Here is a 14,646-nt window from a genome sequence, read left to right on the forward strand (position 1 = left end):
CCAGAAAGAGCCAGGCAACTCAAACCTAATGTTTATACAAGTTGGTTTCATCTTGCTAAAAGACAGATTTGCTTTTCTTTTATGCTGAGCAGTGTCTGGGGCAGAGGGTGGAGTCCAAATCCACAGCGCTTTTGGTGTGAACTTGGATAAAGGACTGTTTGGAAAAACACAGCTTTAAATCTACAAAAATGCTAGGTCAGAAAATGAGGGGATACTTATGAAGGAAAAACAAAATAGAGATCAAAAGTGAAAAGGTCAAGCATACATCAAATATTTGTTTTTCTATTTCATATGTAAAAAACCCTAGCAAATCAAAAGAAAAATAGATACAGCACATCACTATCATTTAAATTCCTTCTTCAAAGTGCTTTATCAGACCTTTATAAAATATATAACACTGCTTAATATTTAACAGCACTATGCAACAAAATATGCTGTTTATATAGAAGCAGTGGCATGCAGCAATAGTTGCTGCTCTTCCTCTTTCAACAGAGGAAGGAAAGTGAAATGCAAAATACCAAGTGTTTTGATCAAAGCTTCTACAGGTTTGAAACTGGCATCTGATCTCATACTTGCTCTCTGCTGTGCTGGGCCACAACCAGTCTGGAGGACACCAGATGTTTTGGTGATGTTCATTCTACTGCTCAGTTTGATTTTTGACTGATGAAAAAAGTTCATGTCCTAAGAATGCAAAAAAAGGAATGCTTGGAGTATCACCACTCAGGGGAACAAGGATGACGTTCCATCACCACAGGATGCTGCAAGATTAATGCATAATAAACACACTGCAACAGCAATAACAGATTCTGCACCAGCAGCGTGCCCACAGCAGAGAGGGAGAAAGCACCACACAGCAAGGCTGGGTTTTCTGCAGTACTTTCTGACTGAGTTTAAGCAAAAAGCAAAACCAGCACAGACATATGCGGGGCTGAGCTCACTGACACTGAGATCCATGGCAGCAATTGAGGCTAAATGCATTCACACCACATGGCACATTTCTGACACAAGAGCTACAGCAACATTTGGTGTTTGTTACCCCCATAGCATGAGATGCTGGAGATCATCTGTGCCCTCCTTTATGGCATGGCAAAGATAAAGCATGCTCAGAAGTTAGGTGGGGGCCAGGGCGGGGTTGGTGCATGGAGGAAAGACCTCCCAGCTGCAGATGGCATTCCCAGATGATTTTGGGCTGGAAATGAGGTGGTTCCTCAGAAAAGTGCAGCTATGGAAAGATCTAGACACCCTCTCTGCAGAGGTGTCTGCTGCTATGAATCACTGCCTGTGTTAATTCACTGCTTCATCATTTGTACTGAGGTATGTAACATACACTGAATAAAATGGGTCAGACTCTGACAGAGTCACTGATGTCAGCCCAGCTCAGTGCATGGAAATGATAGTTGATCATCTCCTCTTCAAAAAAAGAGCCAAACTTTGACCTGGGTTGCACACCACAGAAAGGACCTATATCTCACCTAGCTCGTATGGGTTTCCCAGATCTCTACTCTGGCATGGGTTCAAAAATCATCAGGAACTCCTCCATGAAGTGCCTTTGGTCTCCTGAAAATGCATCAGTTCGCCTTCTTACTATAGCCAAGGAAGGAGAGCCATAAATTCCTGTTGGTATTTACTACCAACAAATCAGTACTCCTTAATCAGCTGGGGGGATAAGTGTCTTGGTCCAAGGGCTGCAGGGTGCTACAGCTGTAAAAACAGTGCAACAATAACATGGATGCAGAGGAGTGCCTGGGGGGCACAGGGGGTTGGACACCAGCGCTGACCAAGTCCGAGCTAGACCAAGTTCCACAAAACAAGAAACCACAATTTAATACCACTACCAGTGGCCCACTGCCTTTTTTATATCCCAAGCAGGACCACTGTGAGTATTGCCATATGTTGACTAATAAAGTGGATAGTGATCAAACTGGTGAGTTTATTAGAACAGGAGCATGACACAAAGGAAAGGAGCAGAGCACGAGGAGAGAAAACAACATCTCAAAAAACCAGAGAGATGAATGAGTTAAAGAAAAAGAGATTTAACATGTGCTGATAAAAAGCAGTGAAGAGACACCAAAAAATTATCAGGGACTACAAGTACAAATAGAAAAGCACAGCATCACTTTTAACATTGGAGAAGGCCAGCTGGGAGGACTGTAAGGCAGACAGACCGAGCTGTCGCATTTCAAAATGGAAACTGGAAAATTTAAAAAAACCCAAATCCATCAAAAGTCAAACCTAAGCCAACACAGCACTGCATTTTCTCCCAAGTTCTCCTTCTTACCATTCACTGCATAATACTGATTCCAAAAAGAAGCAGAGGGTGTCTGCTCCATCATACACTGTGTAAGGGAGTCCATTGTAGACACCATCCAGAATCACAAACATCAAAGAATGCAAGATAAAAAAAGAGCGAATGTACTCCCAGGCTTGCTCAAGACTCACTTTGGACTAAAGCAAACATACTGACAAGCTCTGAAGAGGTGGGAAAGGGATGGGAAAAAGCTTGAAATATAAAGCTGATGGGGAACAAGTAAAGTCAGCTAAATATTCAGGGTCACTTTTTAGAGTTGTGAAACTGTGCCTGCTAAGCAAGGGAAGAGAGCACATGAGCACACAGAGCTGGAGCCCTCCCCAGCTGCACTGTCAGCATGGGGCGCTTTTTCAAAAAAGTCTTTGTGATCTTTCCAAGTGCACAGGAGGCTGACACCAGCCCAACAGCAGGATGTCCCCTCCAAGGCTACCCTGGCTGTTGCCAAACCAGGATGACCTGGCCATCAGCATTCACACAGGTCAGCCTTCCCCCAAGACCTCGCCCTGCATAAAAGGTGCGTTTTCATCAGTGGGGCTGGGAAGGCTGATGGGAAGAACAGAGAATCATGGAGGGACAATGCTCTTCTGCTCCTTTTCTGCCTAGGGACAGTCTCAGGATGGTAGGACATCATCACCACACCAGTTGCTGGCTGGGTCAGGCAAACTTTGAGGTTTCCCAGAGATGATACAGTGACAAAGGTAGGACTGACCAACATCCTCTGAGACTGATAACCCCTCTCTAAAGAGACAGTTTATTCTGAACTTCCCTATTTAGCAACCTATGGGGCTGGGCAGGCTGCTTGGCATCACCACCATCACCACTGCATAATGCTCTCATTCCCAGAACTGAGAAATAATATGTTTGAATTAATAATACACACTTATCACAGGCCTTGTGCTCAACAGCAAATTCACCCCTCCAATTCAGGGGTTCAATCACAGAGCCTGTCAACTCCCCCCCTTCCCTAGTGTGAAGCAAGCCAACAGTTGCCTTTAAAAATAAAAGAAAAATTAGACAGAAATGAAATAATCTCAGTTTTACATTTGCAGTAAAATTGTGACCACATTTTTTGACTCACAATGCAATACAATTTTCTCCAAGTCCTCTTTTAATTCCTGATGGATACTGCCTCTACAGCTGTTATCTTCAAGATCATTACAGTTGCACATAATTAAATGGACTGTAGCTTTATATGGGGAATGCCATGGTAACATTAATTATTTGCAAATGGTCACTGTCAAACACTGCATGGTGACCATGACACTCCATCATACTCTGAAGTACTCAAACCTCTGAAAGGAGTCAAAGATGGTCTTCTTCATTTGTAATGGGTCCTAGCAGTACAGCAAATTATTTTTCTTTTCCCAAACTCACATTACAAAAACATAACACAGCACTTCTACAGCAGCACTTTAAACACAAGAGATGTTGTTTTTTTTTTTTTTCATTTTCACTCTGACTGGCTAAGAGGCAGTCTGTGCAGATCTTTAATAAGTTACTCATGGGTTGAATACATTTGGGAAAATGGATGATTCAAAGGCAGTTTCCATCGTAACTGGTAGACGCAGTTGATTCAAAAGAAATGGGAGTGCAGTCTGTGACGAGCAGCAGGACAAACATCCCCCACGGCTCAAATGAACAGATCACTGCACTGAGAGCCAAGCATCAGAACCCTGTTTGTTCACCTGGGACTCCATCACCAGCCCTTTCGACTGAAAGAGTGATAATCTACTAATAAGGCCCATCTTTTTAGCTTTGTAGAATTTATCCAGTTTGTCCTAAATACAAATGAGGTCTTGAGTCTGAAATTATAGTTCAGCTGGTTGGAAGCCTAGAAGGAGTTGTCTTTTAGGCAGCAATATACATGCATTTGCAATGCTGAATTTCTTGGGGTCATGGATCACTGTTTTGATCTGGTCTGCACAGCCCATAGCACAAAAGGGTCTTGTTCCTCGCCTGGGGCTCTTCAGTGAGACTACAGACACAAACAGCAAGAGTGGGAGCAGCAGACAATTTGATTTAAATTTGTGAGCACTCTTTTTTCCAATGTGGTGCTTTACAAAGGACTATAATGCTGATATTAATAGAACTGCAATATAAATACTATATTGAGACAATTATTTGCATTTTCAGTTTTGGAGAGAGGAAAATGTAGGCACAAACATGTTGATCAAAGTGATGAAGAGCAGTACTTTTTATTGCAGAAATAGAATATCTCCATTTACTTTAATCACGAGCTAAATTAAGACAAGGAAAAAATACTCCGAATGTTTATTATCCAAACTCTTATTCTTGCCAAAGGCTTGAGAATAAATTGGTTACAAATACTGGAAAACACATTAAAAAAGTGATGTGACTATCAAGTCAAGACCCAAATCTGTATTTCAAAACACTCTTAATACTCCAGTTCTGTGTATATAGGTCAGGAACCATGTTCAAAATTAAATCTGAGCTCAGATTTTGAACAAGGTCACAGTGCCATAGGAAAGTTTCGGTACACGAGTGTATGAAAGACTCATCTTTCATATAAATAGCACAAGTCTTCATTAATGAGTGGGAAACGGTGTGTTATCTGTATCCTGATTATTGTATTCAGGAATGCAATAAAAGGGACAGAGCATATGAGATGGCAATAATGATGTTGCTTGCAATGGGAAAAGGAATGTTAGATCCTAAAGCCCCTAAAAATGCAAGTGTATTCTCCTCTAAAAGTGAAGGAGATTGTGAGGCCAAGGTCCTTCCCTTCAATAATTTTTTTTATTACTGCTGTCTTCAAGCAGACATTTGGCAGGACAGGTTGAGATCCACCTCAGAAACCTGTGCTCTAACTCTTAAGTAATAAAATCTCCTTCATCTGCTGGCACCATCTGTCCCAAGGGACTGCTGGATTTTGTCAAGTAGCTTGTTTGCTGCTGCTCCCATTTTTGTATCTAATTACAGCAATAGCCATGGCTGGTGTTAAAAGATTATGAAAATTTGTGGGAAAAACAAGGACATTCAAGAAGCTAGGCAAACACCAACCATTCCTAGTTGAAGGTGGCTGTATCTAATTAAATAGCAGAATTTCTTGGCAATTTTATACTGTCTCTCTTTCTCCAGAAATTCAGCCCCTTTACCCGACAGATTTTAAGAGATAAGGAAGAGCAGTGGAAATGCTTTTTTCTGTTTTCTAATCTCTATTTATAAAAGTCCATTTGTATTCCCATGCTCTAGTATAAGCACAAGATTTCCATAAATAAAACATTAAATGCAACTCTTCTGCTTTCACTTTAAAGTTAGAATTGTACATACGTGGTATAGTAGTAGGATGACACAGCAAGTGGTATAGACTGCTCTGAAACAACAAAATAACAAATCTTCCCTTTACATCACTGTATTTTTCCCTTTGCATAGTTTTAAGAAAGCTCTCTTGAATGAGCCAAGGATGTTGAAATAATATTTATTTTGAGAGTGATAATCCAATTTTCCTAGAGAGCCTTCATTAAGAGGAATGGTCCCAGACAGAAAAGTAGACTTAGGTATTCCCAGGACAAAGCTAATTGGAAATCAGATCTGATTTTCAATTAAAGACAGATTTTCCAAGGTGCTCAGACCCTGCATCTGCCCAGAGATCTTTCTGGATCACAGCTACAAATGTAACCGGGTGAGCCTGAGAAGGGCAGCAGCTGAGGGAGCAATAAACTGGAGGTTAATAAACCTGGTCCAGTGCTGCAGCAAGGCTTGGGTACATCTGCACCTTCAACCTGAGCTTAGCATGACTTGCTAATACTCACATACTTCGGTGCCCATGCTGACCTTTAAACAGTGCATTTTTCCTTCCAAAGTGTTTACTCCTGATGTATTTCTGGAGAAGAGCCACAGATTTCCTCAGCACACACTTTGTTCAGCTAAATGAGCTCCTTTCTTCATGTTTCTCTCCATGAGAACATTCTGTTAAAAAACCAAATCACCCCAGCCCATTTCTTTCTACCTGGTCCAAAGGGAATATTTTTTTTTTGACCAGGACAGAGGATTTGTGCTTCCACATCACTTCCTACCACTTTCATATGGCACCAATAATTTTCTGTTTCTACTGGAAATACCTCTCCCAATGCAGACTAAAAATACATTTGCTTTTTTCAAGGCTGAGGAAAAATCCACTTTTTTGGTTTACAATCATTCTGAGATTAAATACTGCTCTACAGCCTTTACCACCATCCTTCCAGTACTCTGCTCTCAATATGCATTAAGATGCATATATAGTGCATATGTTACATACACACTGCAGTTTGTGTATTTTTATTTTAAAAATGCATTTGCTTTCAATTTGTGGAGAACTGCATTTCCATTTGTGAAAAACTGCATTTCATCCCATTTATTCTGTCCCAGCCCTCAAGGTCATCCACTTTTTCCTGGATGATTTCCCAAACTTCCTCTGTCAGGACAATGCCTCTCAGCATCATGGCATCAGCAAATTTTAACTTCATGAGCACACTGCTATGATTTGTGCCAAAACCCTTTCTGAAAATTAAAAAATACCAGTTTTTAAGAATGAGAGCTGAAGGTCCCCACTTGCAACCCCATCTCAGCCAACCCAGCCCTTGCCACCTCTCTCAAAGCCAGCCCCTGCTCACTTTCCAATTTCCTAACTAACCCCCATCTTGTTGTGTTAATAGATCCCTGCATGGACTGTATGAAATCTTCACTCAAGTCCAAAGAGATGAAATTCTACTGAATTTCCTTAGGATAGAAAATCAGTTATCTTATCAAAAAAGTTATTAGATTAGCCCGGCAAGATCTATCTTTAGAAAATCTGTGTCACATTTTATCCCATTTTTCCCTCAACAACATGTCTTTAATCAGTCTTTGCTTGAAAAAACATTCAGAGGCCTTGCACTAACAGCCTGGAATTTTCCTTGGATCATTTCTCATCCTTTTCAAATGTTGGGCATTACAATTATTAATCCTTAGAGTTATGGCATCACTCCAGGCTTTGTTAAAAATATTTCCCTCTGACCTCCTGATTTTGTGAGGCAGCTTTTTCTCATCATTGGAATCGAGGTTATTTGGTCATCCTGATTTGAGTGCATTAAGCTGCATAATTTTCTCTTCTTTTATTACTGTTTTTCCATTTTCATAACCTTGTTGCTATTGTTTGTTTTTCCTTTTCCAAGAGGATTTTCTCCCCCCAAACCAGAGGCAAAGTATTCACTAATATATATGTTCTTGGGTGGTGGCCTCTGTTGGCACCAATGGATACATCTCACACGTGTTCCAGCATCTTTACATCCTCCAGGATTGCCATGATATACTGCCACCAGAAATGAAGCCCCTGCCCTGATAAAAGGCACAGCAGCCTTTAAGTTGAGCAACACAGGATGTTCCTCCCCTTCTCTGTTTCTCTGCCATCAGCCTCCAGCCCCCAGATGCAGTCATGCACCACTGATCCTCCCCACCACATGTCTAACACACTGGGGTTTGTTTCAAACAAACATCCCACAAAATGGAGGAAGGAAAGATGTGCAAAGAGCTTCTTGTGTTTAGCGGGAGCAAGGGGAAAGGGACCCCTTGCAGATGTGATGATGAGGAGAAGCCAACATCTGTTTGCAGCCAGAGAGTGCCTGTGCAGGCTGAGCAGTGATGCTACCTTATTACAACAGAAAGACAGGTCAACATAGCTTTTACCACCAGGCCCCTTTCAGACAACAAATTACCTTCATGCCTTCAATAATAAAAGGTCTAGGATAGGTAGCAGAGTACCCCATTCATGATTCATGTCAGCAGAGAGCCATCTCACCTGACTACATCCTGCTGCCTCAGGTGGGTATAGGTGAGGCTTTATTCAAGTGTGCTGCTCCCACTGTGACAATATCCTGGACACAACTCGGCTTTCTGTCTCAGTGAGCTGTTGTGCATCCAGAATTCAACCCTCTGTGAAACCTATCTCCTTGCAAAAGGTGGAAACAACTGGTCTGCCTAAAGCTTTCACTCCTGGGGGAAGGTGAACGCCTACATCCCTGCTCATCTCCCAAAGCTGGCGAGAGGAAGAAACTTTCTGGGACATCTGCTGCTGTAAAATGAAAAGAGATCAGGAAGGAGACAAGCAGGTCCTGACTGATTCCAGCTTCCCTCACTCCTCTACACAAAGCAAGAGCAGCTTCTCTTTCAGAAGAGGAAAACATTGCAAGAAATTAAAGTGATGGGTTTCTTTAAAAGGCTCAGAAAAAGGGCAAAAGAGGAATGAAAGGCAGGAAGAAAGCAGGGATGATTTAAAAAGCCACAGAATGGGAACCTCAGTGCTGGAATACGTGATTGTGCTGGCAAGTGTCACATGGATTTTCAGGGAGACCTCCATGCTGTAGCTCAGATAAGAAGCTGAACATTTGGGTTTTATCCAAACTGATCCTGAACTTCATAGCCTTTGAGATCCTGCCAATCTCTCCCTCTCCCCATATTCATGTTTTTCCAATGTGGAAGCTGATTTTGCTTTATCACTTGCAATGACAGGTTATGAACCAACACTGTGGAATGATGCAGTGTCACCTGGGACCATGGGAACTTTTGGGTTCAGGTCTCTGTGTTTCAGGGACTAAAGACTGCTACAAAAAGACTAGAAATTGAACCATTTTCAAGGTTCTACTTAATAAACCTTTCCTATATAAGGCACAAAATTTATCAAGCTAGCTGCACTTAAAATCCTCCAGCTTCCATCCGTCATGCAGCTTACTTTAAAAGCCATCCCCTGCAAAGTTGCTGTATTCCCTCACCCAGTATTAAAATTTATGGAATTGATGCTCCTTGAGGAGTTAAGAATTGGAAAGGCATCCTCCCTAATAGGGAGGAGTGAAGGGTTGGTGTTTGGCTTATGAAAATCAGGAGTGCTGAGGGTCTGCTGGAATACAAATAAAAAATTACAGGCTGCAAAGTTCCAAATTAACATCCTGATGACTCACATTGCTCTTCAGAAAAGCTCAGTCTTCCCTTTGATCTCAGGATTACAGGCAGCCAGGGACTTATTTGCAGCTACGCAAAGAACCTGCTGCACAACACCAGCAGTAGGCACAGACCTCAAAATAAAACCCAAGGTACACAAGCAGTCATCTGCCAGCACAGCAGAGAGATTGTCATTTTGGGACATCAATGGATGAATCCAGCCCCTGCAGTCAAATACAGGCATACTGCAAAGGCTGGTCTCTCTAAAATTTAGAATTTGTCTCAGGAATAATTTTCCCTTTTCATTCTTGTCTGGTTAATCTCAGGCTGTGCTCTTCAGGCTCATTTCTACTTTTAAGACAAGCAGGACAACAATCATTTGTATTCTTTATGAAATTAATTCTTGATGGCAACTTTAAACTAAGTGCTGATTTGTTCCCCATAATTAATACATTCTTCTGCAGTATAATACAAATCTCCACAAGTTCAAATTATTCTGAAACTTCCTAATAAAAACTAAAATTGTGTAACAGTTGTTGAAATTTTTTTAATATATATATATATGTGTATACGTATACATACACATCATCAGAATAAAATTTTGGGTCATATATTGTGGGGTTTTTTTAAACCACAGGTATTTTACTGTATCTACCTTAATTTTTAAGACAGCATATAAAATAGAAACATTATTGCCTTATTTGCAGTCCTACCTAAATACTTGGAGAGGTATTAAATTAATTGTGCCTTTTCAGAACCAAGTAGCAGGTCTTCAGACAGTGTGTAGTACCTATATCTTTGAGTCCTGACATTTCAGTAGGGACACAGAATGCAGCACTTCTGGAAATGAGGGCCATGGTGGGCACACCAAAGGGAAGCAATTACAGCCAAGGTTTGAAGTCTGAAATGCTCATGATATGGCTTTTGAAATTCCATATATTTTTTCAATTAAAAATTGATTAGCTGTGACTATAAAAAGCCTATGTAGATCTGGAAGTGAAGTATTATACTCTCTGGTGAAAGAGCACGTCAAGGCCAGACTCAAGGGAAGGCAGCTGCTCCCATGCAGGTCACAGCTAATCATGTAAATCAGTCCTCTGCTTTCTGTGTTGCAGGAAAGAATGCATCTACTGCTTTCTATTGAGAGGCAGACTGCTGGAAATTGGGGTTTTGGTACATATTTTGAAGCAACAGCAGTGAATCATTACTGCTCTGGCAGATTCAGAATGCCTTTTCATACGAACATTAAAGCCAAACATATTCTCGACTCCAGAACAGTCCTAGAACGTACTTTTATCCAAGTACATAATAATAAGGCAAAACAGACACTAAAAACATATCCTGGCAATAAATACCTTAAGACTTCATTAGAAAACCAAAAGGTCACATCTGATACACGAAAAAGTCAAATTATCTAGGCTGACATTTACAAGTAATTTGAGTTGACATTAGCATGAAAAATACAATTTTACTCTAAAAAGTAGTCTTACCTCTAAGTTTAAATGTGCCCTTAAGCATTAATGCTGAAAACAAAGCCCTGAAAAATATCTGCAGCTCTGCCAATTACATTTCGGTATTTTATAGCAAAGCAACATGAATCAGACAATTAGCAGAAGGTTTCAGCCCCTCATTAGCAAGCAGAACCTAATAGGAAGAAGGAAAAAAAAAAAACCAAACCACCATGTAAGCTCTGATGAGCAGATTACGGGCTCGATCGAGCTGTGAGATAGTCAGGCACCCATTACCATGCAACCAGCTTATCCACGGATGTGAGCAAATACCAGGAGCTGATTTTGCGACACACACGGTGAGCACCGGAGCATCCCTGCGCCTCCCAGGCAACAACAGAGCCCTGCGCCCGCCCTCCCGCCCGCCGCTCCCCAGGAAAGAGAGACACATCCCGCACAAAGCAGCCCATCTGCATCCCGGGGACTTACTTCAGCTGTCGGGGCTCGCAGTCAACTCCCGGCAGCAGGAGCCGGGCCGCCTGCCGCACGTCATCGCTGTCCACCGAGAAACTGCGCCGGTGCCCCGCGTGAGCCACCGCCACCCGAATCCACTCCATCAGCGGAGGCAGCACGATGAACGGCCTGCGGAGCACACACACATCAGGGCCAAGGCACACTAGCAGCATCGCTACAACAGGTAGAGAGGAGCAGGGAGCAGGGGGGTGCGGGTGTGTGCGTGTGCATATGTGTGTGAGAGTAGAAATACATACAAAGAGAGGCAACAAGGGTAAGAAAAGAATGGGAGAGCAAGCCAGCTCAGCAATTTTCAAATAGGTCTAAATCAAGATGTCTCATCCTGTCTCCAGGGCAGGACTACTTGGAGAGTGAGATTTATGAGCCACGCTCATCCATGGGGCTCTGTGAGTCCTTCCGACTGGCAAGTCCTCCTCCCCATCCTTCACACGTGCAATCCCAAAAAGAGGACAGGAGTCTGGCACAGGACCACGTCCCACTCCGGCTGATGCGCAGGCCTGGGTTCTCTTTGCAAGAGGGACAGGAGACCAGAACAGACCTGGGCAGAGAGAGGGGATGCCCCAACACTGAGATGCCAAGGATGGAGAGGGAATGCCCCAGGCAGTCTCCAGCATCTCCTGCCGATGCAATGGCACCTTGTGCTCAGTGCTGGAGTGGGGGATTTTGCAGCCAATGTGAAGGTTAGCTGTGAGCGAGGTCAGAAATCAGAAACCAGAGTGCTTGGTCTCACCTTTAGCAGTATCAAACTGCTACACCTTCGGGTGCCAGCTGTTCTGCCAAAAAACATACAAAAGTGTCCCCAAAAGTGAATGCTGGGATTCTGGGCCCACCCTCACAAAGTCTGAGCACTATCAGAGACATGGTCCTTCACTCTACAATACCTGGACAGCCCCATCTCCCAGCAAGAGCTGCCCAAGCTGGAGATGAAGCATGCAGCACACAGCTCACTCCATCTATGCTAAGAATTATTTGGGAACCAAGAGAAAGATGCCAAACCACAAATAAAAACCATAGCTTCAAGTCATGTTTCAGAGGAAAACTAATAAAGTAACTGCAGCTGAACACCTTGAAGGTCACTGCAAGTCTCTTGCTCGCCTTTCCTTCTGCAGTCCCTTTTCATGGAGGAAGGGGGAAAAAAAAGCCTGCATTAGCTGCAGAGTAGGCAAATATTTTACATTTTAAATGTACAACTTTACCTCAAAAAGTTATACCCTGAGAAAAATTATTTAAGAAGATGTTGACTCTGGAATATTCTTTTCCTATTTATAGCTCTTTATGCATTTATTTCCCTTTATGAGGACTTGGCTTTACATAGCTCTGATATTAATATTCTCGAGGGGGGACGAGAGCCTTCAGAAGTGCTGAAGGACAGAGAAGCCCTGAGGCCACTGACTCTCCCTAGGACACTGGGTTCCCAAATCTCACAGGCACGTAAATGAACAACCTCTTTTTGAAATATGACATCTTTGGCTGAGTTGCCACTTCCACAGTTTTTCTATTCCAACACATCACTGTCACCTCAAGACTAGGCTGCATTTGTTTCTAAGGCTTCTGCTCTCCCCAGACCTGCCACGGCCACATAAGGAGGCAGGTAAGGACAGAAGATCATCTCCCACAGCTCACACAAAACAATTTCCTAGCCCAGCTCATTTGTCATGGAGTGGTGGGAGCTAGAGGAGGAAAAGGGGGGAAGCAGGGATGTATTTTTTCCTGAAAGGTGACTGCTTCCCAGATCATCTTCAGAGCAGAAGGGACCCTCTTTTGAGGCACAAAATACCTGGGAACAAGTGATCAGTGAGAGTTTTTTTCATGACTTGCTGAGCAGACAGCAGAAGGGAAGATGCAAATCACACTGTAAAATTGCATGTAGTTACAGATATAACTTGGTTCTAGGAATAAAATTAAAGGAAAACTCAATTCAAGGTTATGTTTTGCATGAGTGAACACAGTTTGGATCAGGGAAATGAAGACAGGCTTGTACAGCGCCTTCCTGTAACATCTGCTGGGCCAACAGTAAAGCGGAGAGCTGCGGCTGAACAGGGGGCTCAGAGGTTCACACTTTTTCCTCCTCTTGTGCAGGACAGAAACTCAAAAGTCTGCCCCACCACAGTAAGGAACAGAGCAAATAAAACTATTTACAGGAACTCAGATAACTGCACTATAAAATTGCCTTTTTTTTTTTCCTTTCCCAGTCTTGCAAATTTCAACAGAGAAATAGAAATGAGCATGGCTATTTGGTGCAATAAATCCCAAGAGGAAAGGGAATCAGTGTTCTGCAGAAGCAGGGAAATTTTCTATAAAGTCCAATTTCAGTCCCTAGATGATGATATGGAGTTTGCTCACAACATAATACATTCCTTTTTCCAAAGGAAAAAAATCACCACTGCATATCTCAACATGTCAGGAAATTTGTATTTTGAGAAGAGAACCAAATATGGCTGAGTGCAATAGGTTAAAAATACCCTCCAAGAATCTGTGCACCATGTGAAGGGCTGGGCTTTTTCTTTTATATATTGTTTGTGTGCCAAAGAGGAAAGAGGAACACAGAGTTATAAGGGTGTGATAATCCACAAGACAATGTGACATCAGCAAGAAATATTTCACTTTTCAAACAGCACTGTGTGAAAATGGGTTAGCCAACTGCATCACATCACTGGCATATACACTGATTTATCTCTGGTATAAAGGCAGGTACCAACCAGGAGAATTTAGTAATTTTGTGTTCCAGAGCAGACACAGAGCACATAAGTCACCTAGTTACATGCTTTGGAAGCACATGCCTTAATTAAACTAATCTAACCATGGTGCTCAGCTTGATTCTGCCTGAAAGATGTGGGAAATCAGGAGCAGCTCAGCTGCTGCACAAGCACCTTACCTGGGCTGCAGGTGAGTGAGTGCTCTGACTTCCTCCTCCAGCACTGCTCTGTACCTGTGCTTAACTTTAAATGCATGCTTCCATCCTCTAATTCCATGCAGTTTAAGTTAAGCAGGGACTTAAAAAAAAAAAAAGAAAAGAAAAAAAAAAAAAAGCTTTTTGGCACAGACTTTCCTGAGCTCACATCTAAATGGAAAAACATGCCAGACCAGGATGCAGGGATAGGTCTCTGCATAGAGCAACTCACATCCCACACACAAGAGCTGGGGAGGCCAACACAAAGCACATCCCCAAAGGGTTGCACCCTTCTGGGCCCTGTTCCCCCACCCTTGGCAAAGGGGCAGCTGGCTCCTCTTGGGGTGTGCCTTCTCCTGTTTCATCAGAAAAGACGATTATGAGTGCCCCACCAACCCTCACATCTCTGGTTCTTCCCCTGCTCCCTCCCTCCTGCCAACCAGCACGCCTCTCACATCTATTTTTGAACAGCTCAAGGTCCCATAAGCTCCTATGCCTTGAAGCCATCTGCAGGTAGCGACACCCTGCTGGCACTGCCCCACAAGGGACAAGTC

General features: G+C 42.7%; 1 protein-coding gene across 1 annotated transcript in view; it reads right to left on the reverse strand.

The window, feature by feature from the left end:
- The window catches only part of BTBD11 (BTB domain containing 11), a 162,951-nt gene that overhangs the window by 34,832 nt on the left and 113,473 nt on the right, over positions 1-14,646 (reverse strand). The window contains exon 4 of the mRNA XM_041416712.1: positions 11,158-11,310. Coding sequence (XP_041272646.1) covers positions 11,158-11,310 — 153 coding nt within the window. The remainder of the gene's footprint in view (positions 1-11,157; positions 11,311-14,646) is intronic.

This window comes from Onychostruthus taczanowskii, unplaced genomic scaffold, assembly GCF_017590055.1.
Source record: "Onychostruthus taczanowskii isolate IOZ18803 unplaced genomic scaffold, ASM1759005v1 scaffold53, whole genome shotgun sequence".
Lineage (NCBI taxonomy): Eukaryota > Metazoa > Chordata > Aves > Passeriformes > Passeridae > Onychostruthus > Onychostruthus taczanowskii.